Here is a 25,991-nt window from a genome sequence, read left to right on the forward strand (position 1 = left end):
TGCTGCCGCTGCCGCTGCTGCTGCTGCTGCGGGGCCGCCAGGGCCGGTGTCTGGGGGCGATGGCGGCGACTGAGCTGCGGGGAGTGGTGGGGCCCGGCCCAGCGATGGGTGCCGCGCCGGGCGGCGGAGGCTCGGGGCCGGCCGCAGCTGGAGGAGGAGGACGCGGCGACTCTGGGCCCGGGCCCGGAGTAGCTCCGGGCCCCGCGGCGGCCGCGTCGGGAGGAGGCTCCGGGCCAGGGCCGGGCCCCGTGGCCACGGCTGGGGGAGGATCGGCGGCCGGCCCCGCCCCGGCTCCGCCCACGGGGGGCTCGGGCGGCGGGGCGGGGGGCTCAGGCTCCGGCTCGGCCCGGGAGGGCTGGCTCTTCAAGTGGACCAATTACATCAAGGGCTACCAGCGGCGCTGGTTCGTGCTGAGCAACGGGCTCCTCAGCTACTACAGGTTAGTCCAGCGCCTGAACGCGGCGTTCAGGGCCCCCGCCTCGGGCCCAACCCCTCCCCTTTTCCCCGCCCCAGCTTTACAAGGATGGGGGGGGGGGAAACTGAGGCCCTGGCCCAACCAAGGTCATGCAGGCAGTAAATAGGTGGCAGAGGTGAGATCCCCATCCCTGGCGCCTGCCCCAGGCCTTATAACCGCCGTATCGACTTTGACACGGACACACACACTCACGCAGTCCAGAGTCACAAGGGACTAATCAACCCAGGCAAAGGCACCGGTGCTTATCAACAGAACACACGGGAGTGCCCAGTGTTCGACTCAACTCCACCAGCGTTGCTTCTGCCTTATAGAAACCCAAACAAACTCTTCCGCTCGGGGTTTGGCCGTGCCCTCCTTACCCTGTACAGTGCTCATGCCTAGCCAGAGACAGAAAAAGACAGCCAAGCAGGACCAGTCAGCACGGTCAGCGGCTGATCTGGCAAACGCACAAGCGTGCCCTAAATTCAGGTCAACTCAGCAAATGTTAATCGCCCAAACTTTCTGCTCGGACTTGTGTTCTCTTTCCAATACACTCACATCCAATAAGGCAATCACACGCACCAGCTTATCTACAAAACACAGACGTCTACCCTGGAGTCGGGTCCCTTCAGGCAGATGTTATTGCCTGTATCTCCAGTGGGTTTGATCCAGTGTGCCCCCCCCCCGCCACACCCTTAGATAGGGTATAAATAAAACCCAAGAATGATCAGCACAAACAAGCTTCACCACACATACACACATTTGGAGACTCAAATTGCCCAGAAGACATACAGGTTTACCTTATATTTAATTCAGCAGTTGTTATTCTATAAAGCCCAATTTAACTTCATTTAGGCCAGTCCACTTTACGCTATATACTGCCTGCATAGCTTCAGACACACAAATAAATACACATGACCTACCAGGAATAATCAACACATAGTTCTCTCTTTAAAACCAGACTAGTTTTATAAACTCAATTAAATATTACCCTATGGAAACTCAGACATTCTCCACAACTTTAGAAAACAGCAGAATATCAGAGCTAGAAAGGGCTGTAGACATATATCTTCCCTTCCCACTTACTTCAGACTTTAGTTTTCCCACCCTTTTCAGTTCGGTTGTGTTAGCCTTTAATGTGTCCTCTACCTCACCTTAAATACAAACACCTATGTGTCCTCTACCTCACCTTAAATACAAACACCTTTCCTATCAGAAATGAGGTTCTTACTGCTCTCAGTACTCTCTCCCAACTTCTTGTCTTCCTGAGATTTGCCTGAATTTTACCTCCCCTCCTTTGGGATTTATGATTAGCTCAAGAAGGTGGGTCCTGTTCACCTCTACTCCTTTCATCAGTTGTCAGAGTTATGGAATCTTTGGGTCTAAGGGCACCTCAGATGCCATGTAGTTTAACCAGAAGCAGGAGTCTTCTCTGCAGTGTTCTCAGTAGTCTTCTAAGCTCTCTTAATACTTATGCTCTAAGCTCTCTTATGATCAGTTCCGTTATGTAGTTCTTTGGTTAAGTGGGGGTACTCCAGTAGTAATGTTAGTTCTCTTACAGAGTACTCTTGTCTTTTCCACAATCCTAAAAATCCAAACCTAACACTGCAGTCCTGCACAGCAAATTAACGTCACCAACAATACACATCCAGAGGCAGCTAGGGAGCACTGGCCCTGAAGTCAGGAGAACCTGAATTCACATCTGACTTCAGATGCTAGCTGTGTGACCCTGAGCAAGTCACAACCCTGATTGCCCTAAAAAAAAAACAACCAAAAAAAACCCCCCAAAATGCATCTGCCATATAAATGCATAATCTGGCTAGTTAATCCCTAACTGTACTCCCCCCACGTCCCCTCTTTCTGATGTTGGTTATATTCAGCGCATCCTAGTGAAAAGGAGGGGTCCAGATAGTCTAGCTAGCTCTGCCCAAAGCCAAGTTTGTGTACTAGTTTAATTGGACAGAAGTATTGAGTAGAAGACAATGGGTTATTGGCCTGTCATAATTACATTGACAGATCTTGGAGTGTTCTTTAGTGTAGGATGGTTCATATAAGATATTTAACAAATGTTTGTTGAATTGAGTTAGGGCCTTTTCCAAAATACTATCCACTTCAGGGTTCAGGAAACTCACGGCTCACACTATAGTGTTGGAAGTGTAGCATTGGCTAGCCCGACTCTGCGTTTCTGCTCCTTCTTTCTAGTCCCTGGGCTAGCAGTCAGATTTTTCTGCATTCTCTCCTCTATCAGCCTGATTGGAGGGCAGAAGGTGGACTTACTTAAATTGTGCTTCACCTCATCCGGTTCCTTCCTCTCCAAAAAATGACATGTAAACAAGGAAGCTTTGACTTTTGTGGTCAAATCCATTTAGTCTGTTAGGGCCTCGGACCTCCCTCTAACCTTACTGTCATAGTCCCAGAGAACTCTGTCAATTCTCTAAGCAGTCTCTGACTGCCGATAAAATAGAACCCAAGACACATTGAGATACAGATAGAAATCAGTGGTTCTCAGAGTATGGTGTGGGGACCATTGAGGATTCCTGAGTCTCTTTCAGGGGATCCATGAGGTCAAAACTCTTCGTATAATATTACTCAAATGTTTTCATTTCTAATACTGTAAAACATGAGAAGATATCCACTTAAACAGAAGCATAAGGTGTCCTGAGACCAAAAAGTGTGAGAACTGATGCTGCAGATCTACCTTGTCTCCTGGAGAATTTTGCTCACACGCCAACCAGCCGACAGGCTCTGGAAGTTAGCACCAAGAGACACACTTGGGGCAACATCACAATATTGCTTGCTAGCCAGGCTTATGATTTTCATGCCCACAATGCCTACTTTCCTTTTATATACCTATGGATTGTGCAATACGGTGGAGGTCCGAGGCCAATGGGCTTGGAATCAGAAGACCTGACTTCAGGTCCCAACTCTGTTAGCCGTCAGCTGTGGGTCTTTTGACAAGTCATTTAACCTCTCAGGTTTTAGTTTCCTCATCTCTAAAATGGGGATGATAAAATTTGTACTGCCTCTCTCCTAGGGTAGCAGTAAGGAAAGTGCTTTGTAAATCCTAAAACCAGTGTTTAAGCTGCCTTTTAATTGCATCTTCCCCTTCTAAAGCAATCCCCTTGAGGCTTGTTGTACTTTTTCTACACCCATACTTCCTGAAGTGTTGTCCTTCCTTGTTTTTACAAGTCTGGTTCTCGGTCCTTGTTTCTTCTGCCCCTGCATCACCAGCCCCCATAATGTGTTTTTACATACAGCATTCTAGGTCTTGGAAATGAAGCGCCTGCCCAGCCTTTTAGACTCTAAGGTATAAATCCTCGGCCCAGGGTTCCATTAGCTTAACTATATTTTTTTAAGTGAAAGGCTTTCAGGTCAGGAAATACCACTTAATACCACATTCCCTTAAGGACTCCTCAATCTCATGGGCATCATGTCTCTCCTTACTCACTAGGCATTTAGGAACAGGCACCTGAACCTAACAGTGAATTAGTGAATGGAAGCAGGCCTCGCTGCTTGGCTCTTGAAAACCACAGGCCTCTATGGTGGTCAGAAAAACTTTCTAAATACTAAGTGGTTAGTTTAGGGATATCACACTGGGTACAAGAGATTCCCATGAAGTAGCTTGTGGAAATTGCCAACAAGAAGGAATGTGATGAAGGGGCCAGGTGGTGCCCTTGGAAGGGTGAGCCTGTGTGTCAGCTGTGTGTGCCTGGAATTTGGCCTGTATTATTCATAGAGTAACTGAAGCCTGAGTGGGGTGCAAATAGCCTGCGGCATGGGTTCATGTTACTCGTGTATCAGGTAGAGGGAAGGGAAGGGAAATGCATGGTGTGTTGAGAAGCCTCACTTTCTTTCATAGTTGGAGGTGGGAGGGGGAGGAACTGAGTGGTCAGAAAAACCTGGATTCTCTTGAGCAGAGTCATAAGCTGACTTTTTTCAGCACCTCAGTACCTTTTTGGCAAAGGAGTGCTATGTGTGCCCTTTTTTGGCATGTAGGAATTCAGGACAGTCCAGGTGTGCTTGGGCTCTTAGCTAGGGGGTTGCAAGGGACTTTGATCTCTTTGTGTTCCTGGGTTGGACAGAGCACAGTCTTAGCAAACAGGCTGCTTTTTATTGGTAGGGCCTGATCAATGGATATCTGTAAAATGGGGAAGTTGGCATTGGGAGGGCTCTAGATCTTAGCACATTTCTGCTTCTCTTGCAAACATATAGATTTAACTGAGGCTTATTATTTAATGAACACTCTCTTGCTGGTTGTTGTGTCGCTGAACAGTGCATTAAAGCTCCAGAAGTTAGTGCTATTAATAGACCTGCCAGTCAGGGAGCTCAGGGGAACTTTTACACCAACGATCAGAAGCAGGTCTGCTGAATCTCACCTAGCTAGGAAGAAATAGCTTCCTGTGGGGCTTCTCATCAAGAGAGTCAGTGGGTCTTAAGAAGGAACCTATACCAGGAAGACTATGACTGGTTGTTCTTTTCTTGCCACCACCAAAAATAAAGTTTACTTGAGGCTAAGAAGCAACCCTGTACTGCATTTGCTGAGCTTCATTTCAAAAAGGTCTGAGACGCTTTTCACAGCCTTCTATTACAATCGTTGAATTGAGCCTAGTATTAGAACCCGGGGTGAGAGTTTTCGTCTTTTCTCATCCTCACCTCTTTGAAACTGTTGCAGAGATGGGCTGGGGAGTGGATTCTTAAGCCTAGCATATTGTAAGTAGCAAATATGTTGCATCAAACACCTTGTGAAGGTGCTACATCTTAAACTTATCCCTGCAGGACAGTGTGAGAAGTAACTAAAGTTACTTAACTATTATAACTTCATCAATAAAAAATAATTCTACTGACAGCAAGAGATATGGAAGAGCAGAGTGTTCTGCAACTTAAATTTATGGGCTTGGAAGACAACCCCACGTAGCCTGCCGGGCGTTTTAGATTCAAACAAAAAAGCCCTAAGTAGAATTTGCAGATTTGTAAGTCTGCTGTCTTTTCAAATGTCTTAGGGTATTGAAAGGGAAAGGAATGTGAGGAGGTATAGATTTTCAGCCCTACATTCTACCTGGCTTGTCTTTTGTTTCACTGGTGTAGATCAAAGGCAGAAATGCGTCACACCTGCCGAGGAACCATCAACCTGGCCACTGCCAATATCACTGTGGAGGATTCCTGCAACTTCATCATCTCTAATGGTGGGGCTCAGACCTACCACCTGAAGGCCAGCTCAGAAGTAGAGCGTCAGCGCTGGGTGACAGCCTTGGAACTGGCTAAGGCGAAGGCTGTGAAGATGCTGGCAGAGTCAGGTAAGTGGGGGCAGGAAGGAAGGAAAGATGCACGTGGTCAACTTCTTTGTTAGTGTTTAACAGGGAACGGTCTTCTTTGGCCCCATCGTGCTCTGCTGATTGGACCTTAAAGTTGGCCTACCGTTCTCTTGTGTCTTTTAGGTACAGTTCCCCCAAGTTTCCATCATCCAATTGCAATATTCTTGTAGATGTATTCTGTCAAGAACTTTTCTCATATGACTTTACAGGTTCAAGAAACACCTTTGACTAATGGCTTAATCTTTAGGTTACCACAAATCCACCATCTGGATCCAGTAGCATTTTCACTTCAAACTTCAGTGTTGTAGGATTTGATTTCTGAATTTGTTAATTATTCATTGCATCCTAAGTCTCATAGCCCAGGCTTGATGGCATCTCTGACTTGACTCTTCATTTGAGTCTTGAAATCATTGGATATAATACAAATCTGGACAGTTTCCTTAAAACAGTAGTTGCAGACTTCCATGCCTGAAAGCCCCATTGCTACCTTGGTTTCTGTAAGGTGCGTTACATTTGTATGCTCTTGATTTTCATCCAAATAGTCCTCCAGGGAAATTGGCAAAGTACCCCACTTGCACATTAGTGATTTTAGTCAAGCTGAATTGAATGGTTGCTTGTAGGCTGAGTTAGGGTGGTCATTTGTAGGACTGTTCTCTCCTCACTGCCATGTCATTTTTAGGGTTCACATAGCAAAGACAGCACGTTGTTGTAAATTCATGTTTAAGATTCCATTTGAACTTGGGCCTTTCTCCCTCATTAGGGAGGGATTTCATCACTTTTTAATGCTAACATAAGTCAGCTGTTGTACTCCTAGGGCTAATAATCCATAGAGCTAGTGACTTTTAGAAGTAAACTTCGTTATCTAGTCCTGTGTACTAGAGAATTAGTCAACATAGTACTGCCTTTTGCAGTTTCCCAGACCTCAGGTGAATATGCTTTGAAATCTCTGACCCTGAGCCTGCCTTTGCTAGTGGTAATTTAGTTCCAGTTCTGGATTTTGTGATGTGGACTCTTGTCCACAAGGAATTAGACTGAGATTCTCAACTCGTTTCATACAGGGCCCACCGAACAGCCAACAGATGGTAGTGGATTTTCAGTAACAGTCAGCTTGGGCTGGATTGGAACCGGCAAACTAGAGGTAAAAGGCTCTAATAACCCACTCCTGAGCCCAGGAGCCATTGAGCTTTCCCTTCCTCAACCCTATCCTGTAATCAGGGCCTCCTCTAGTCTTGCTAGGGCCTCCAAGCTGGTGAGAGCTCCAGACACGCTAAGCACCAGGTTCAGTCGCGTCCAGAGTTGGTGTACTCCTGGCCGGTTCCCTGGAAACGTGCCCCACCTCAGAATCCCTTCTTCTGTTTTGTTTCTCCCGCAGATGAATCAGGAGATGAAGAGTCGGTCTCTCAAACTGATAAGACAGAACTGCAGAATACCCTCCGGACCCTCTCCAGCAAAGTGGAGGATCTGAGCACCTGCAATGACCTGATCGCCAAGCACGGCACGGCTCTCCAGCGATCCCTCAGTGAGCTCGAGTCCCTTAAGTTGCCTGCTGAGAGTAATGAAAAGATCAAGCAGGTCAACGAACGTGCCACGCTCTTCAGGATCACGTCGAATGCCATGATTAATGTAAGTGCAAACCTCATACTGTGTGGCGCCTTGGTCCTTTTCCTGACTAGAATATAAACTCCTGCATATACGCTGAAACTGGAGCCTCTGTAGCACAGACCATCAGGCTTCGCTTCACTGCTCCTGGAACTAGAATTACTAGGCTTGTTGCTTAAAGGGGAACAGGGTGCGCAGATGAAATGACCCTTTGTGTCCTGCTCAGGTAGACAGAAGGGCTCTCAGGGGACCTAAAGTAAAGCCTGGTTCCTGCCTTGCTTGTGTATGTTGGCCCAGAGTGGGGTAAACTGGTCTGGTAGATAAAGTGTGAGAGGAAACCTCTAGGAAGCTTGAGGATGCTATCTAGTTTCATCACTTGCTTTCAGAAGTAATTCAACGTTACAAAGAAAAATCTTTTTCACTTTGGGAAGCCTTCTGTAAGGTGGGGGGAGGGCAGCATTGGAGAGTTTTCTGTCACAGGTGGATCTTGTTGGATCCGGAATGTTGGGAGAATGCTTCCTCTGCTTTGTTAGGTGACAAATGCTAGGGAAATACAGAATAGCTCTGTTATCCTTTTAGGACCTCCAGATACTTCGTGGTAAGCACAGCATGAGCGTGGAGATAAAACAAGGCGACCAGCTTGAGAAGATATCTTGTTCGGGTCTCACTTAAGTGTTAGAAGGATCGTGGAGAGGAGGAACATTCTTTTTTTTTTTTTTAATTTTTTTTAAACGTGTTTTTAAAACTTTGGGTTACAAATTTTCTCCCTTCTTCCCTCCACACCCACCCTCATTGAAAAGGCAAGCATCTTGATATAGGTTATAGATGTGTAGTCATGCAAAACACTTCCATAGCAGGCCTGTTGTGAAAAAACTAAATATATTTCCCTTCATTCTATCCTACCCCCCCATTTATTCTAGTCTGTCTTTTGACCCTGTCCCTCCTCAGAAGTGTGTGCTTTTGATTATCCCCTCTCCCAATCTGCCCTTCCCTCTATCAACTCCCTGCTCTCTTGTCCCCTTCCCCCCTTATTTTCCTGTAGAGTAAGATAGATTTCCATACCCCATTGTGCATGTTATGAGGAGGAACATTCTTGAGAAAAATATTTGAGTAGTTTTTTCCTCTTAAATGAAATGAAGATGTGGTGAGATATAGTGAAAAACTACTAGATTTGCAGTTAGAGGACCTAGGTCTGAATCCTTACTCTGCTCCTTATTACCTCTGTGACTTTGAACAAGTTACTTCCCTTCTCCAGGTCTCGGTTTCTTCATCTGTAAAAGGGGAGAGTTGGATAAAAGACTTCAAGTTTCCCTTCCATTTCTAAATTCTGTGTATCCATTTATTTCGTGGGGTTTCTGTCTAGTTTTGGGGGTATTCTTAAGAATGTACTTAAAACTAGTTTTATTCAACTTAGCTTCTAAATACCTGAATTTTTCTTATTAGCAGGACAACTGTAAATGGTTTCAGTTACTCCCTTTATTACTAAATAGACAGTGCTGGTACCTTATATTTTCATATTATTTTTTCTTAAATGTTCAACAGATACTGTAGATAGCCTTATAGCTAGAATGCCTCCCCACCTGCTTCTGGCCTGGTGAATTTCTGCATTAAAAGACCAATTCTTAGCCACCTCCTCCAGGAAACCTTCCTTGATATCTCTAGTCAGTAATGACTTTCTCCTTCTCCCATAACATTTTGATTATACTTTTGTACTGTACAAATATAGTAAGAGTTGGCACAAGGGCTTTCCAGACATGAGCTCATCTGATCCTCATGACAGCCCTGTGAGGTAGATGAGAAAACTGAGGCTCAGAGAAGCTCAGTGATTTAGCCCATAGTCACTAAGTGTCAGAGGCAGCATTTGGAATCAGAGCTCTAAACCCAGAACTCCTTTCTCTTTGCTGCTTCTCTGCGGTTATTCTGGATTATGAGACTATAAATACCATGAGGCTAGAGACTTGGTATTTCCCCCAGTCCCTAGCTCTCTTCTGTGCATACAGCAGGAGTTTAATAACTGTTCAACTTGACTTGGGAATTCTCTAAACCTCAGAAAGCAGCAGGAGAACACTCTGCTCAGGAGAAAGGAATGTAGAAAGGTGGGTGACCTCCGTGATTCCTGCATGTCTTTCTGACTCCCAGGCCCATTGTCTTTCCCCAAAACAGCCTGTCTTTTGAAAGGTATCCTCTGACTCCTTTAGTTCTTTTGTGGCAAAGTCTCCCCATATGAAAAAGGTAGGTGATTAAGTCAGTAGGAAATAAGCTCACTTGGAGCTTTTCCTAAAAGAAATGATAAGAAAGCAGTGCCGGTGACGTGGCAGTGTGGGGTAGCACCCCTAGTGCCAGGCTTGGTGTCAGACAAGAGGGAGGGTTGCTTCCTGCCTCTCATGTTTATTGGTTGTGTGACCATGGCCAAATCCCCAAAAGCTCTGAGCTTCTGTTTCCTCATCTGTGAAATGGGGATAATAACACCTGTCATTGTTAGTGTCAGAGGCAGTATTTTAATTCAGGTCTCCTCTTGGCTGCAGGGCCAGCATTCGCTCTCTTTTTTTTTTTTGAGTGAGGCAATTGGGGTTAAGTGACTTGCCCAAGGTCACACAGCTAGTAAGTGTCAAGTGGTTGATCTGAGGCCGGATTTGAACTCAGGTCCTCCTGACTTCAGGGCCGGTGCTCTATCTACTGCGCCACCTAGCTGCCCCTAGTATTCGCTCTCTTAGGCCATACTGACACTCTGTTGTCCTTTTGAATTATAGCTATACATGTGTATCAATGCCATCAGAGTGGGGACTTAGTCTTATTGAATTTTCTGTCTCCCCCAATGTATAACACACTGTTGCACTTACAGTAGGAGCTTAATTCATGGCTTAATCACATGAATAGTCTATGTAAAGTGCTTTATGAATCCTAAAATGTTGTTTACATGTTAGATATTATAAAAGGGGAGAAAATCGCCTCTACACAGAGGCATTATTCAAAATCTAAATGAAATGAAAGTACTCCCTTATTTTAAAATTTGCTCAGCATCCTCCTTTAATTTTCGTATTTTCTCTCAATAGCATTCCCATTTGTATATTGGATTCTGTGGGGATGATTATTCATTTTTTAAGCTCTGGTAGTTAGGCGCTTGTACATCCCATTCAATAGCAATATGGCAAAGGGTTGTGCAAGGCCCTGGAACCACAGAAATGAGCAGCTGTCCAGCCTTGCTCTGAAGGAGGTCCTGTGTTCCATTGTAGGGAAGGGGGCCAAGACATGGACACAGACCAGTATCATACAAGGTGGGGATTGATTCGGTCAGTAGAGAGGTCCAGAAAAAGGCTGGAGGGAAATGTTGAGGAAATTTCCTTTGAGTTGAGGGTGAGGGAGGTTGTTGGGGAAGACTTGCTGAAGGTGGCAGCATCCAAGCTGAGCCCTGAAGGGAGAACGTGGCCGTTGTCAGTTTACTTTGCTTGTTATTCTCTCTCCCTGGTCTGCCCTCTACCTTTTCTCGTTTTCATACTCTGTAAAATGCATTGTGCTTCTTGTCTGTATGCCTTTAATTTCCTACTTAATGATAAATTAGAGTCTGTATATTAAGATTTCCATGTTTATAGCAGTGAAATTGGGAAAATATATTGAACTGAGAAACATTATCACAAGGGGGAATGGGTTTGCTGCATCTTTAGAGCCATTTTCTAGGTTTCCAAATCTTTGTATTTTGTTTCTTTGTAAAATAAGGGATGTGGACTAACTTGATTTCCGACGTCCCTTTCAGCTCTCATTTTCTTCTTCCAAATTGGTCTAACCAAGGTGAAGGTGACCTGATCTCAAGAGATGGGCTTTTGGGGCAGTTAGGTGGTGCAGTGGATAGAGCACTGGCCCTGAAGTCAGGAGGACCTGAGTTCAAATCCGGCCTCAGACCAAACACTTGACACTTACTAGCTGTGTGACCCTGGGCAAGTCACTGAACCCCAATTGCCTAAAAGAGAGAGAGAGATGGCCTTTTGTGATCCTGAAATTTGAAACATCAAATTTGTCTTTTTCTCTCAGTTGTACTTTAGACTTGATTCCCGCCCCTGTATTAAGTGAGAAAAGCTAGAGAATAAAGAATTTTACACTTAGCTGTCCATCTAGGTCACCCTCAAATCTAGAACTAATGAAGTATCTCCTTAAAGCAAGCCCCAAAGCATCACCTGCTCTGGGCCCATTTGCCCAGTTTCATTGAATTTGGTTAGATATTCTCCCCTGCTTGGTGCAGGCTTCTTCAGCCTTAGCCCTTCAGCTTTCTCAGTGAAGAGCTGATTACTCTTGTCGTCTTTCCTTTCTCCATTTTGCCACATGATCCCATCTGCAGGGATGGATGTCATCATTTGTGATGTCAGACGTCCCATGGCCAGGCTCGCTACTCACTCGGCATTTCTTCGGTCCTTGTGACCACAAGAGCATTAATGAATAGAATCTCCTGCAAAAACGTTCTTCTCTTCTGGATTTGACCTCGATTGTAGTGGGAAAGTGGCTGTCATTGATCCTAGGGAATAGTCATTCCCCATGACTGGCCAGGGTAAAGTTTCTCCACATGGGAGTCATTTACTCAGTGAGGCTCTTAGGAGATCAGATGAATGACCCGCATCCCTTCTGTTGCCATCCAGGCTTGCAGGGACTTCCTGATGTTGGCCCAGACGCATAGCAAGAAATGGCAGAGGTCTCTGCAGTATGAAAGAGACCAGCGCATCCGCCTGGAGGAGACCTTGGAGCAGCTGGCCAAACAGCATAACCACCTGGAGAGGGCTTTCCGAGGGGCCACGGTGCTGCCAGCGAGTGTCCCTGGCAGTGCCGGTTCTGTGAAAGGTAAGCAGTGGGGCCCTGGTGGCCTCTTGTGTCACTTGGAGGCTGTCTGCTGCTACCGGGACGCAGAGCATCTGACCCTTTGGGGCCAGCGCCACTGCCCCGTTCCCTTTGTTTCTCTACTCCATATAAAATTGGAGTGATCTCCGGCAGGCTGGCCTCTGCCTTTGCCTTATTTTCTCTGTCCCTGCTTGGCGTGTATAGTTGGCTTTTGAGGATGCTCAGGATATTGGGAAAATGAAGATAAAGAGTGTCAGCCTGGCCTTCCCCTTGCAGATCAGATCTGTTCTGGCAAAGGAGATATGAGTGACGAAGACGACGACAATGAATTCTTTGATGCACCTGAGATCATCACCATGCCTGAGAGCTTGGGTCACAAGTAAGTTCATCTTGGCTCTCCGCCCTCACGGGATGCAGAGCACCTGACCTCCAGGAGGTCAGAGGCTTCCGTGGCACTAAGGTTCGTCTTGATGTTTGTACCGGGAGCGGGGCCGGGTCCTTTGGTAAGTGGCGGGCTGTCTGCCAGCTTTGTGCACAGCAGGGCATTGCTGCAGCCCGTTCTCTGCCCAGTGCTATCATTTTTATTACTTATTTGTTAAGACGTGTCTGTGCACTCCAGCGGCCATTTTACTTTTGACAGCTAATGCCTAGAATGAGAACTTGACAGTTTGAATTTTGGCCTAATTCTTACGCTTTTTCCATGCATTCAGACGGACTGGTAGCAACATCAGTGGGGCCAGCAGTGACATCAGCCTGGATGAACAGGTAGCTGTCCACCGTGAGAAGGGCTGTTAGCAGACACTGGGAGGGGATGTGGGAGCTCCATGTGGCAGTTCACTTGAAAAGAGCTAGAAGGAACACAGACTTTCCCCTTTGTTTTTTTTCTCCCAGGCTAGGGAAGAGGGTTGCTTTTCGTTTGTTTGTTTCTTGGGGGTGATTGCCTCAATGTTATCTTGCCCTCAGTATAAACATCAGCCTGGATGAACAGGTAGCTCTCCACACACCGGACACCGGACACCGGGAAGGGCCGTGGTTGTTGGTGGGGCTCCTGGCAGTTCACTTGAAAAGAGCTAGAAGGAACACAGACTCTCCCCTTTGTTTTTTTTTCCCCCAGGCTAGGGAAGAGGGTTGCTTTTCGTTTGTTTGTTTCTTGGGGGTGATTGCCTCAATGTTATCTTGCCCTCCCTCAGTATAAACATCAGCCAGAAGAGACGAAGAAGGAAAAAAGAACACGAATTCCCTATAAGCCAAACTACAGCCTCAATTTATGGAGTATAATGAAGAACTGTATTGGAAAGGAACTCTCCAAGATCCCAATGCCAGTGAGTCTCTGGTTGGGTGGGTAGACTGGAATCATGGTAATTTGCACAGGCGTTTGTGGGGAGGGATTTGACCCACGCCAGTCAGTATCTGGTTAGAGAGGCAGATGGCCCGGTGGAAAGACTTCAGACTTGAGATCAGAAGAGACCTCTCTGCCAATCCCAGCTGAAGCGTGTACTAGCTCTGTGACCTTGGCTGAGTCGCTTGATTTCTCCAAGCCTCAGTTTCCTCCTCTAGAAAGTGGAATAGGAATATTTGTGCTACCTACGTGACCAGACTGGTGTAAAGAAAGCACTTTGTAAAGCAGATGGGGTATAGAAATATGAGTAGTTGTGACTGTCAGCCAGATGCGGCTCTAAGGGGTTCATGTCTACTAGTACGAAGGCTCGACTTATGGGCAGCCCCTGGCATGGCTCCCTTTGCACGGGCAGCATTGTGGAGTCAGAGCTTGAGGGGCCATTGGACATCACCTTCTCACCTCCCCTCTCTCCTCCGCCTGAGCCTCTGGCTGTCACAGATGGGTTAGGAAGGAGCGGAAGGAGGATGAGAGCCCAGGGCCTCCAGGGACTCCACATTTAGTCCTTTCATTCTCTCCCGGAGAGGTGAGGTGTCAGAAGTTGACTACTGTTGTTTTCGTTGTAATTCAGTTCGATTCAACTGAATGAATGCTTTCTGCCAAGTACTGTGTGAGATGCAGAGGATACAGAGATGAAACTCATGGTTCTTTCCCTCAGGGCTTACATTCTACCTTGGGGGAGGAAGAAAGGGAAAGTACAGCAATATTCTGCAGATAAGCATGGTACAGCGGAGAGAGTGTTAACGGGGCAGATTGTGACATCACCTAAAATAAGGACTTCCTTCCTCGAAAATGCAGGACTTTTTTTGATTTTGAAATGATTTCTCCTTAGGAATAGTTGTTCTTGCTCCTCCCCCTTTACTCCCAGAGCCCCTGACTCCATAGCCATGAAAGCAGAGGATAAACTTGGAGGTTTAGAGACTGGACTCTGCAGCAGGAGGCAGGAAGAAGCTGTGCTGCAGGAGAGTCCAGGCAGAACTGACCTGCTTAGTGGCCACCTACACAAAAATACTGTTCCCTATCCACACTGCCCGAAATTCTGGGCTTTGCTAACGCTTATGGAATTCAGTGAATTAGAGTTTGGGGTTCGTCGTTAACCTTGAAAAGTTCAAATATTCTGAAAGGGTTATTGGGCCATCAGTGAGTCATACCTTAGCATTAATTTCTTTATACCTTTCTGGTTGAGATCATCTCCAGTGAGGGAATCCGAATTGGGGAGGGAACAGAGGAGTAGGGGGCTGGGGCCATGGAGTAGGTGGCAGCTTTGACTCCCTGAAGGAGAGGAGGAGGGCACAACCCAAGGGCTGGAGGCTACTGTAGAGGGGGCAAGTGCAGAAAAAAAAATGGGAGGGTGCCCAAAGGGAAATCCCACTTTGAAGTTTTGCCCAGAGCTGGCCTTGGCCAGAAACCATCTTCTGCCTTGCACTTTGTGTACCACGTCATCACTTATTTCTAGCACTCAGAGCTTGGGCTAGTACTGTATAGCTTAGTCACATGAGCTAAAATAGACTTTGTGGGCCATCCTGGAAACCTGAGCACCATTTCTAATATCATTTTTATGAAAAAATAGCCAGCTCTTTTAAAGCTGCAGAAACAATTTCAGAGGTCCCTTTGTAAGTTGGGAACTTCCTGCACCTAAAACTAAGTCTCCTTTACACTTAGGTGCTTGAAAAAAGCCACCTTCTTCCCAAGCTCTGCAGGTGTGTTCATGTCAAAGTAGTCTTCACTACTCACCTGCTGTGAGGTCTGGCTCCCTGCTCAGGATGGGGGAGGCATTGATTTTTGAGGCTTATCTTGGAGATGAAGCTCCAGCTAAAAGGCCTTTGCTTCTCCATTGACACGTTCTGTCACTTTGACCAAAGGTCTCCACGTCTCAGTATCTCCATTTCCTAGTTTAGGAAATGCCCAGTAGATATATTGAGTATTTTATTGCCTTCAGAATAGGCTGTTGAGAATGTGTTGAACTCATTTGGCATTTTTCTTCTTTTCCTTTCAGGTGAACTTTAATGAGCCCCTGTCCATGCTCCAGCGCCTCACTGAAGATTTAGAGTATCATGAACTGTTAGACCGAGCTGCAAAATGTGAGAACTCCCTGGAACAGCTGTGTTATGTGGCGGCTTTCACCGTGTCCTCCTACTCCACTACTGTCTTCCGTACTAGCAAGCCATTCAACCCACTCCTGGGGGAGACCTTTGAGCTGGACCGACTTGAGGAGAATGGTTATCGCTCCCTCTGTGAACAGGTAAGGGCCCTTCCAGAGATGGTGCGGGATGTTGGGGCCCTTATGGAAGCCTCATTATGTGGAGGAGAAAACCTTCACGGTTAGTGGAATGGCTTGCCTTTTTGTGTCCCGGACTTTCAGAAATACCCATTGTATCCTGGTCTTTTATTCTTCCCTTTAAGATGTGATCATTGACCGTCCCGTGGGTCCGTTTGCTCTCCTGGGCTAATAAGCATCAAGAATAGTTTCGAGTGTTGCCTTTTGGCAACCTGATAGAGTGCCCTCCTGGCTGGGGCAGCAAGGCCCCCTGAGGGAGACAGGGAACAGCATTGCTGGTCAATTCAAATGGCCACCGCTGCCTTCCCTGCCATCTAAACCTCCCAGACCATGAAACCAAGAGTCAGTGCCCCCCAGACCACTGGACTTGCTACCCGTCCAGTCTCCCTCTTCTCTCTCTAGCAGGCAACATTGAAGGTAGAAATCACTGGTGAGAAGAGAACACCTTCTTCATCAACACAGGCAACTACTGCTAGAAAGCTACCACGTACAGCAGATGGGCACAGGAGCCCTGAGGGTGGCAGCCCCCTCCCCACCCCCCACATTCAGTCCTGTGTCTAGCCTAGTCCTCAAAGGAGGTGGTTCCTCCATCTCTGCTAACTGCCAGCTGGCTGCAACCACGGGGCAGATAAGTCAATGTAGCTGAGGCAGCAGAACACCGTGAGAGAGAGAGAATAGGCAGTGGCATATGCCCTTGGACCCTGAAGGAGACAGCCCAGGACCCTGTGCCCCAGAGCTTTGGTAGGAGCAGTGCTACCAGCCCAGTGCCTTCAGCTATCAGCCTGCAAGCTGTTCCTGCTGGTTCTGTAGTCACAACTGCTGATGACCCAGAAACGGATATTCTTGTCACCAAAATCTTTGGCTCTATCAAATGGTTTAACATCAGAAATTGATAGGATTTGATTGGTAGAACCAGCCTTAAAGAAGAGACCTTACCATCTGCCTTGCTGCTGCATGCTAAGGACCATGGGCCCTTTCCATCTGACTGGCAGTTGAAACTTCCTGTGTACTGTTTCTCCCCTGGTAGAACCAGAGCTCCTGGAGAGGAGGGGCCATCTTATTTTTTTCTGTATGTATCCCCAGCCTTAACACATTGAAAGAACTTAATAAATGCTTCATTCATTCAAAGAACCTTGGACCAGAAATTTAGGAGACCCAGGTTCTCACCTCGACTGCTATCAACTAACTGTGCTAACTTGGACAAAGTACTTGCCCTCTCTATGCATCAATGTCACCTTCATCTGTAAAATGATGAGTTGGATTCGGTGTTCTCTAAGATCCTGACAGCACAACAATTCTATTCTAAATGAGAAAGGGAAGTTTTTTCCCATTCATTTCTTCCTCCATATGTTTATCTCTCTTTTCTTCAAGGTGAGCCACCATCCTCCTGCTGCTGCACACCATGCCGAATCCAAAAATGGCTGGACATTACGACAGGAAATCAAAATCACCAGCAAGTTCCGTGGCAAATATCTGTCCATCATGCCCCTCGGTAAGGCACACTACTTCTGGGGACATCTCAAATGAGAGAGTGTATGCAAAACACTTTGTAGATTATAGAGTGCGCTATAATTGCTTCTAGAATGACTGTAGAATGCTTATTACAAGTTAGACCAAAAACCTTAAACTCCAAGCCTCAAGTCAGTTTTTATTAGGAGAGAGAGCCAATTTTTTTTTTTAATTTTGCTAGGCAGTGGGATTAAATGACTTGCTCAGGGTCACGCAGCTAGTAAGTGTCAAGTGTCTGAGGTCAGATTTGAACTCAGGTCCTTCTGATTCCATGGCTGATGCTCCATCCACTGCTCCACCTAGCTGCTCTAGGAGAGCCAGTTCTTCATGTGCGCCAAATATAACCACTTCTTAGGTAAAGAAAACAACTTTTATTATTACGACAGTCAATACTTTTATATTGTGGTCGTGTTTGTTTTCCAAAATTCATACCTTTTATTTCTTCTCTTGGTCATGTGTTAAGGCTCTTCAGTTTTGCTCAGCATCTTCCAAATCATAGAGTAGTTTCTTAGAAATGCTTATTGGTAGCTAACCTTCTGTTCTTTGCTCTGAACCTAAAAGAAAAGAGCAGCAAAACGTTTCTCTTTGAGTTGATAACTCCCTACTAGAGGCCTCCATTCAGGGGTCCTTCCTGAGTGCTTAACGCAGGGATAGGCACCTTCTGGATTCAGGGTCAAATGGGCTTGAGCAGGACCGGAACAGTTGGCCTTTGGAGTCTGTCTGTTTTCTGAGATGAGATGTCTGCTCATTGTTCACAACATGTAGGTGGGCTTAGTCCCTTCTTCCAGTCTCTTCAGCCATTCTTCTTGTTGTAGGATGCTTCAGCAAAGTGGGAAAAAGGTTTTTAAAAACCCTGTTATTCTGCATGATTGGATTTTTTTAACACACTCCTGTTCCCTGAATGCTCAGAGTATTGTACTCATGAGAGTCCCACAGAAAGACTTTTGGAAGCATGTGCTGTCTCTGCTTGCTCAGTTGTATGAAATTAGTAAGCAAGGATGTAGCCGGTTCCCGGAAGAGTGAGAGTAGAGCCCAGGCTCCTGATGCCACGTCTCCTCCTCACCCCTTCCCCTTCTCTACTGGGGCCTGTGAAAAGAAGGTGTAGGCCCTGGCCCACTTGAAAGCAATGGCCTCACCACAGCCCCTGTTCCTCCACCTCAGAGAGTTGCCGTCTGGTCCTGGGATCCTTTCACTTGGAGGATGGTAGCAGGGTCGGCTGTGTTGTCTCCAAACTTCCATGATGATTTTTTTTCCCCAGTGTCCTTTTCCATAGGCTTACTAGTAGATTTCCAAGGTTACTATTTCATTAAATCAACCAAAAATGTATTAAGTGCTTGCTGTATGCAAGACACTTGTGCTAGCTACCAAGAACAGAAAGAAAGGAAAAACAGTTGCTCCTGCCCTCAAGGAGTTTACATTCTACTTCAGGGTATTGCATGTAAATAGATGAAAAACAGAAAATAAGAGGGAGTAGGGGAAGAGTACTAACATGGTTGCCCAGAAGAGGTCTCTTGAACCTGAGACTAGCTAAGGTCAGGATTCTCTGAGGTCCTGTGGTTCAGGAGGGACAGCATCCCAAATATGGGGCACAGGTTAGCTTGGGCACTGGCACAGAACTTGAGGGGTGAGTTTGGAGGACAGGAAGCAAGCATGTTTGGTGGGCTGTGGAGTGTGTGAAAGTGAGGCTATGAATTAAACTCCACAAGATAGGTGGGTGCCAGATTGTGAAGGGCTTTACAAGCCAGGGTGAGAAGTTTGCATTTTACCTGAGGGGCGGGGCAGTAGGAAACCAGTGAAGATTTTTGAGCAGAGGAGTCTAGATCTGTGCTTTAGGAAGATTATCTTGGCAGCTGTATGTAGGACAAAGAGAGACTCATTAGGAGGTTTTCGCAGTAGTCCACGCAAGAGATGGTAAATGTCTGAACTGGGATGATGGCAATGAAGTTGGAGATAATGAGATGGGTACAAAAGGTGTTATGGATGTGGAATTTACGATGCCTGGCATATGACTGGATGTCAGGGGTAAAGGAGAAGGGAGGTACTAAAATGATTGAGGCTGTGTTCCTGGGTGACTAGAAAGCTGGTTGGTGCCCTTGGGAGGAAGAGGGATGTCTGGAGGAGGGGCAGGTTTAGAGAGGGTGATAAGGAGGCCTGGTTTTGGACCTGTTGAACTTGAATTGAATATGGGATCTCCAAGTGGGAAATGCCCAGCAGGGAGTTGTTGGTTATGGGTCTCTAGGTCAGGAGTGAAATGAAGGTTGAATGTATTGATTTGGGAATCATTTGAATAGAAATGATCATTGATCTCATGGAAACTGATGAAAACAACTCTTTACATGTCACTGGGGTAGAATGAAGGTATTTGGGAGTTGAGATGAATGAACCTGGAGACCAAAATGTATATGTTTTGTTTTGTTTTGTTTTTTAAACTGAATTTTATTTTATTTTCAAACAAGAATCTGGATTCAAATGAGGATCCTCTTTCCCACATCTATTAGACTGTGAGTTTGTTGAGAATAGGGACTTGTCTTTTACCTTTCTTTGTGTCCCCCAATTTAGCACAGTGGCTGGGACATAGTAGGTGCTTAATAAATACTTACTGACTGACATTTCAAGAGGACAATTGTTGCAATAGTTTTCACTTCCCAAAATTGGAGTCAGAGAACCTGCATTCAGATCTCAGCTGTATCACTTCATAATTTAATATCCATGTGACCTTGGGCAAGCCACTCACCATCTCTAGGCCTCATTTTCCTCATATTTAAAATGAAGGGGTTGGTATGCCAAAGTAAGACTAACATGGGTAAATGATTTATAAATAAAGGGTGAAATAAAATAAGTAAATCAGGGAGCATTGACAATTTTACCTCTTAGATCTATGGATAAAGAAGAATTTGGGACCAAACAAGAGATAATGAGGATCATGGGAAGTAAAATGAATAGTTTTGATTACATGAAATTAAAAAGTTAGTGCACAACCAAAACCAATGCAGTCGAAATTAGAAGAAAAATAGGAAATGGGGGAGGGGGAGAGGATTTACCACAGGTTTCTCTGATAAAGATCTCATTTCCCAAATATATAGAGAACTGAGTCAAATTAATAAAAAGAAGAGCCATTCCCCAACTGATAAGTAGTCAAAGGATGTAAACAGGCAGTTCTCCAATGAAGAAATCAAAGCTATCTATAGTCACATGAAACAATGCTGTAAATCACTATTGATTAGAGAAATGCAAATTAAAGCAACTTTGAGGTGCCCTTACACCTATCAGATTGGCTAACATAGCAGAAAAAGAAAATGATAAATGCTGGAAGGGATGTGGAAAAATAGACACAGTAATGTACGTATGGTGGAGTTCTAAGCTCATTCAGCCATTCTTATCTAACAATTTGGAACTATGCCCAAAGGGCTATGAAAGTGTACGTGCCCTTTGACCCAGCAATACCACTACTCGGTCTGTACCCCAAAGGGGTCAAAAAAAAAGGAAAAGAACTTGTTTGTGCAAAAATATCTATAGAAGCTCTTTTAGTGGTTGCAAAGCATTGGAAATTGAAAGTACTTGAACAAGTAGTATATGATTGTGATGGAATACTGTTGCTCTGTAAGAACTGATGAGCGGGGTGGTTTTGGAAAAACTGGGGAAGCCAATACGAACTGACTTTGCGTCAGTCTGCGTAAAGTGAGCAGAACCAGGAAAATATTGTACATCATAACAAATACTGTAATGATGGGAAAGACTTAGCCACTGTCATCAAGACAGTCATTCAAGACAATTCCAAAGGACCCATGATGAAAAATGGTATCTACCGCCAGAGTGAGAAATGAACTATAAGTACAGGTTGAAACATTTTTGACTTTATTTTTCTTGCTTTTTCTTTTTTTGAAACATGACTGATATGAAAATGTTTTGCATGATCTCACATGTAGAATTGATTTTATATCCCTTGCCTTCTTTCTTGCCATCCCTTACTGGGTGGTGGAGGGGTGGGCAGGGTGGGAGAGAAATTTGGAACTCAAAATTAAAAAAAAATGAATGTTAATAAAATGAGGGGGTTGAAGTAGAGGATACCAAAGGTCCCTTTCAACTCTTAAATCTATCAAACTATGAATTTAGTTTTGAGACCTTGTACTTTAGGACTGGCACAGCTAATTGGCACAGTGGATAGAGTGCCAGGCCTAGAGTCAGGAAGACTCATCTTCTTGAGTTCAAATCTGGCTTCAGGTACTTATTAGCTGTGTGATCTTTGGGCAAGTCACTTAACCTTGTTTGCCTTAGTTCCTCATCTGTAAAATGAGCTGGAAAAGGAAATGGCAAACCTCTCTAGCATCTTTGCAAAAAAAAAACCCAAAGGGGGTTAGGAAGAGTCAGACACAGCTGAAAACAACTGAACAATAACCATCACCCTAGAGCTGCCCCTGTAATTTAGCTACGCCGCCGCCAGATGGCAGTAGTGCGCCAAAGCCAGCAAGTCTAAGTCCAAAGTTCATGGCAAGAGATGGTACTTTTCTGGCTCTGCCCAGCTCCCAACTTTTTGTAATATTCCAAAATAAATTTCGAAGGAAGTCAGAAAACTTTGGTTTTAGATCTGTGCCTTCCACTAACTGGTTGTGTGACCAGAGCAATCCCTTTTCCCTCTGGGGTTCTCTGTGTTATTTGGTGAAAGATGGATCGGAGTATCTCAAAGGTTCCTCTTGGCTAGAAAAGCTACACCTTATGAAACCCAGAAGAGGAGGAGAAGGAGGAGATGGTGATAAAGGGATGACATGATTTGTTCGTGGTCATATGCCACTAATTGTGGCAGGGCTGGAATTAGAAATCTGTTATCTAGCAGTCTTTTGCTCTTTCTGTTGTTGTACACTGACTTCTTGATCTGTTAGATTTCATCTGACCCTTTTCAGTACCTTTGACATTCAAAAGTAGAAAGGTCTATTTAGAGGGAAGATTGTTTTAAAAAAGTTAGGATCCTTTCTTTAATTTCTATTTCTGCTCTTTTAAATAGCTTTCAGTCAAGATATATAGATTGTCAAAGGATTTTTCAGCAGATTGCATTTCATTCAGTTAACCAGTATCTATTATGCATTTCTCATTGAGCTCCTTTTTGCATGGTTGCTGGACAAAATTCATCATAGCAGCAAGGTGCCTGCCCACAAGACAATAGCACTCCCTTAAAGAACAATTAGAAAAGCACAAATTAACTTGTCAAAGGCTGGAAAATGATCAGATTACCTATGTATAACAGTATCGTGCCAGTTGTCTAATATTTGGATAGTAATCTGTGCCTCCACCTCCCTCCAGGTAGCATCCATTGTATCTTCCATGCCACTGGTCATCACTACACTTGGAAAAAAGTCACCACGACAGTGCACAACATTATTGTGGGCAAATTGTGGATAGATCAGGTAAGCTAAGGTGCCCACGGGGTCTCTAATGTTTAGAGGCCTTCTGCTTAGCTGCAGCTTTGCAGAGAAATATGAAAGGTAAATGGAATTGGCCCACACAGTTTCTATTCGTTAACCTCTTATAGGTGGCAAAATAAATAAAAAGCATTGCTTACTACCGATATGGGTAGTAAATGGAACACACCTCAGAATTAGGAGGGAGAGACCCTGGATTTGAATTTTGATTCCATCACTAGCTAGCTTTGTGACCTTGGACAAATCACTTGACCCTTCTCAGTCTTTTATTTACTTCTCTGTAAAAACAAGAGGGTCAAACTAGCATGATCTTTAAAGCCCTTTCAGGTCTAACCCTAGTATGTGCATGCTGAAGACTACATTGGAACACTATTATAAAATTTATTCATTAAGCAAATATTTATTGAAAGTGTACAGTGTGCTAGACACAGTCCAGGAGTGCAAAGGTATATGAGACAGTCCTATTCTTGGCGAGTGTATAGTTTGTCTGAGACAAGCTATATAGGCATGAAAGTTAAATGAAAATATAAGCTATCAGTACAAGATATGCCATGAGGCAATATATGATTCAGTGCTGTGTGGAAAGTCCAAAAGACAGAGACTTCATTGTGGGCTGGAATGGTTAGGGAAGGCTCCTTGGAGGAAAGAGCAGTTTTCTCAAGCTTGGCTTGAGATGGGTAGGATTTGGGTACATTGATAGGGTCTGAGTGAGTCCAGGCTATGAAGGTGGGAAATGAATAAGGTGTCTTTTGGGAGCAGTAAAGAGTCTAGTTGGACAGGGGTGGAGGGGAAGGGGAATGGGGAGTATGTGAAGCAGGGGAGGCTGTGGAGTGTCGATGTTGGGAAAATAAGCTTAGAAACCTCAGTTATCACTTTCATCCGGAGATCTTTGCTACAGGCTACATTATGTCACCTGTAAGCTATGGATAGCCGGTATAGGATGTGTGTTTGCCGTATGTCCCTGCTGTATAAAGGGCGCCATCTATCTCTGAAATGACTTAGGTGGGAAACAATAGCTTATTAGTTCTGGAATGTGCAAGTTGAAGAATGAATGGTAATCAAATTTGAGATTTGACGCGTGTCCCAAGTACCTGAATCTCGGTAAAACCAACCCTTATTTCTCTCCCTTCATAGTCTGGTGAGATTGACATTGTGAATCACAAGACAGGAGACAAGTGCAATCTCAAGTTTGTTCCTTACAGCTACTTTTCCCGAGATGTGGCCCGGAAGGTAAGAGAAGTGAGAATCTGAAGTATTCCATGAGCTGTGTGTGGATAACCTTTTCACCTGTGCCTTTGATCTCTTGTCTTCCTGTATCTTCTGGAAGCTTCTGAATTGATCATTTCCCCTTCCATTTCTTTCTCCCCAACCAGGTGTTCTTTCTCTACTGAAATTGTTCTTTTCAAGGTCACCATTGGCCTCTTAATTTGACAAATGCAATGGCTTCTTCTCAGTTCTTATTTATAGGACTTGACATTACTGAACCTTGGTTCTCTTTGGATCGGCCTTTGGCCCTCAGATTGGAGGGCTAGAGGACAGAGCAAAGAACTCCCAAAGCCTCCATTTGAAGAGTGCTCCCAGGCCAGCCATCACTCCATTACCTACTTGGGTGCTTTCCTGGGTGCCTTCTCCCCTCCTTCCCCCTTCAGCTTCCTTTTCTGTATTGTGGGCAGGGACTTTTTTTTTCCCCTAATATTTGTATTCCCAGCACTTAACACAATGCCTGGCACATAGTAGGCACTTAATAAGTACTTGTTGACTGACTCTTCTGTTTCTGGATTCTCAGTCTCTTAGAAAGCTTATGCATTCCTCTGGTCTCAGGTAGCATTTCTGTACAGATAATGACTTCCATATATGTATATCTGGCTGGCCCTAACAACATCTTGGGCCCTGATTTCCTCTCTGGAGCTACTGTTCCTCATTTTTTCTTTTTTTTTTCAATTAAATTTTATTTTCATTTATCAAGCATTTCTTTTCTCATTTTTACCTTCCCCAGCCCCACGTGAAAGGCAAAAAAAGAAAAACAAAACCTTTGTGACAGGCAAAACAAATTCTGAAATAGACCATGTCTGATAATATGCATCTCATTCTACATAATAGTCTATCACCAGTATCAGCAGTTGGGTAGATTTCTTAACCACTGGCCCTCTGGAATCGTGATTGTATTGATGGGAATTCTTAAGTTGTTCATAATTCCTTATATTTACAATGGTGTTGTTATAGTATAAATTGTCCTGGTTTTGCTCATTTCACTTTATATCAGTTCATACAAGTCTTTCCAGTTTTCTCTGAAGTCACCTCCTCAGATACCGTAATTTATTCAGCCATTCCCAACTGATGGATGCCCCCTTAATTTTTTATTCTTGCCAACACAAAAAGAATTCCAAATATTTTTGGACATATGGGACTTTTTTCTCTTTCTTTGATCTCTTTAGGGTAGTTGTATTGCTGGGTAAAAAAGTATGCACAGTTGAATAGCTTTTTGGAAAGAATTTCAAATTGCTTTCCAGAATGGCTGGATCACTTCACAGCTCCATTAATGCTGCATGGGTGTACCAGTTTTCCCATATCTCCAACATTTGCCGTTTTCCTGTTTTGTCAGCTTTGTCAATCTGATGGGTGTAAGGTGGTAGATACTTCAGAGTTGTTTTAATTTGCATTTCTCTCGTTATTAGTGATTTAGAGCATTTTTATATGACTATTATTAGCTTGGATTTCTTCTCCCTAAACTGCCTGTTCATATCCTTTCACCGTTTATCAGTTAGAGGATGGCTTTTATTCTTACCCCAGCACTTAGGCACAATGCCTGGCCCATAGTAGGTGCTTAATAAATGCTTACTGAGTGACTAATTGACTTAAATTAAAATCAGTTCCTTATATATTGAGACCTCTATCAGAGAAACTTGTTGCAAAGATTTTTCTCAGTTAACTTCTTCCCTTCTCAGTTGCATTGGATTCATTTGTGCAAAAGTTTTAAAATTTCATGTAATCAGAATTGTTTGTTTTATCTCCTGTGATCTCTCTGTCCTCGTATGGTCATGAACTCTTTCTGTATCCTTAGGTCTGACAGGTCATTTCTTCTTTCTTCCTCTAACTTAATGTCTCCCTGTTTATAAACGTCTGCTGAACAACTCCACCAGGAGGTCCCATTGAACCCTCAAGCCCAGCTTACCAGTTTCTTTAGATGGTGGCTTCTTCCCAGTCATCC

At 44.7% G+C, this 25,991-nt stretch overlaps 1 protein-coding gene across 1 annotated transcript in view; it reads left to right on the forward strand.

Annotated features, from left to right (window-relative positions):
• The first annotated feature begins 44 nt into the window (after positions 1 to 44).
• The window catches only part of OSBP (oxysterol binding protein), a 31,775-nt gene continuing 5,828 nt past the window's right edge, over positions 45 to 25,991 (forward strand). The window contains exons 1-11 of the mRNA XM_027860753.1: positions 45 to 439; positions 5,540 to 5,748; positions 7,139 to 7,389; positions 11,991 to 12,189; positions 12,463 to 12,565; positions 12,897 to 12,951; positions 13,377 to 13,508; positions 15,579 to 15,824; positions 17,232 to 17,352; positions 22,665 to 22,768; positions 23,918 to 24,013. Of these exons, the coding sequence (XP_027716554.1) occupies positions 60 to 439; positions 5,540 to 5,748; positions 7,139 to 7,389; positions 11,991 to 12,189; positions 12,463 to 12,565; positions 12,897 to 12,951; positions 13,377 to 13,508; positions 15,579 to 15,824; positions 17,232 to 17,352; positions 22,665 to 22,768; positions 23,918 to 24,013 (1,896 nt within the window). The 5' untranslated portion in view covers positions 45 to 59. The remainder of the gene's footprint in view (positions 440 to 5,539; positions 5,749 to 7,138; positions 7,390 to 11,990; positions 12,190 to 12,462; positions 12,566 to 12,896; positions 12,952 to 13,376; positions 13,509 to 15,578; positions 15,825 to 17,231; positions 17,353 to 22,664; positions 22,769 to 23,917; positions 24,014 to 25,991) is intronic.

This window comes from Vombatus ursinus, unplaced genomic scaffold (assembly GCF_900497805.2).
Source record: "Vombatus ursinus unplaced genomic scaffold, bare-nosed wombat genome assembly UNPS02014248.1, whole genome shotgun sequence".
Taxonomy (NCBI): Eukaryota; Metazoa; Chordata; class Mammalia; order Diprotodontia; family Vombatidae; genus Vombatus; species Vombatus ursinus.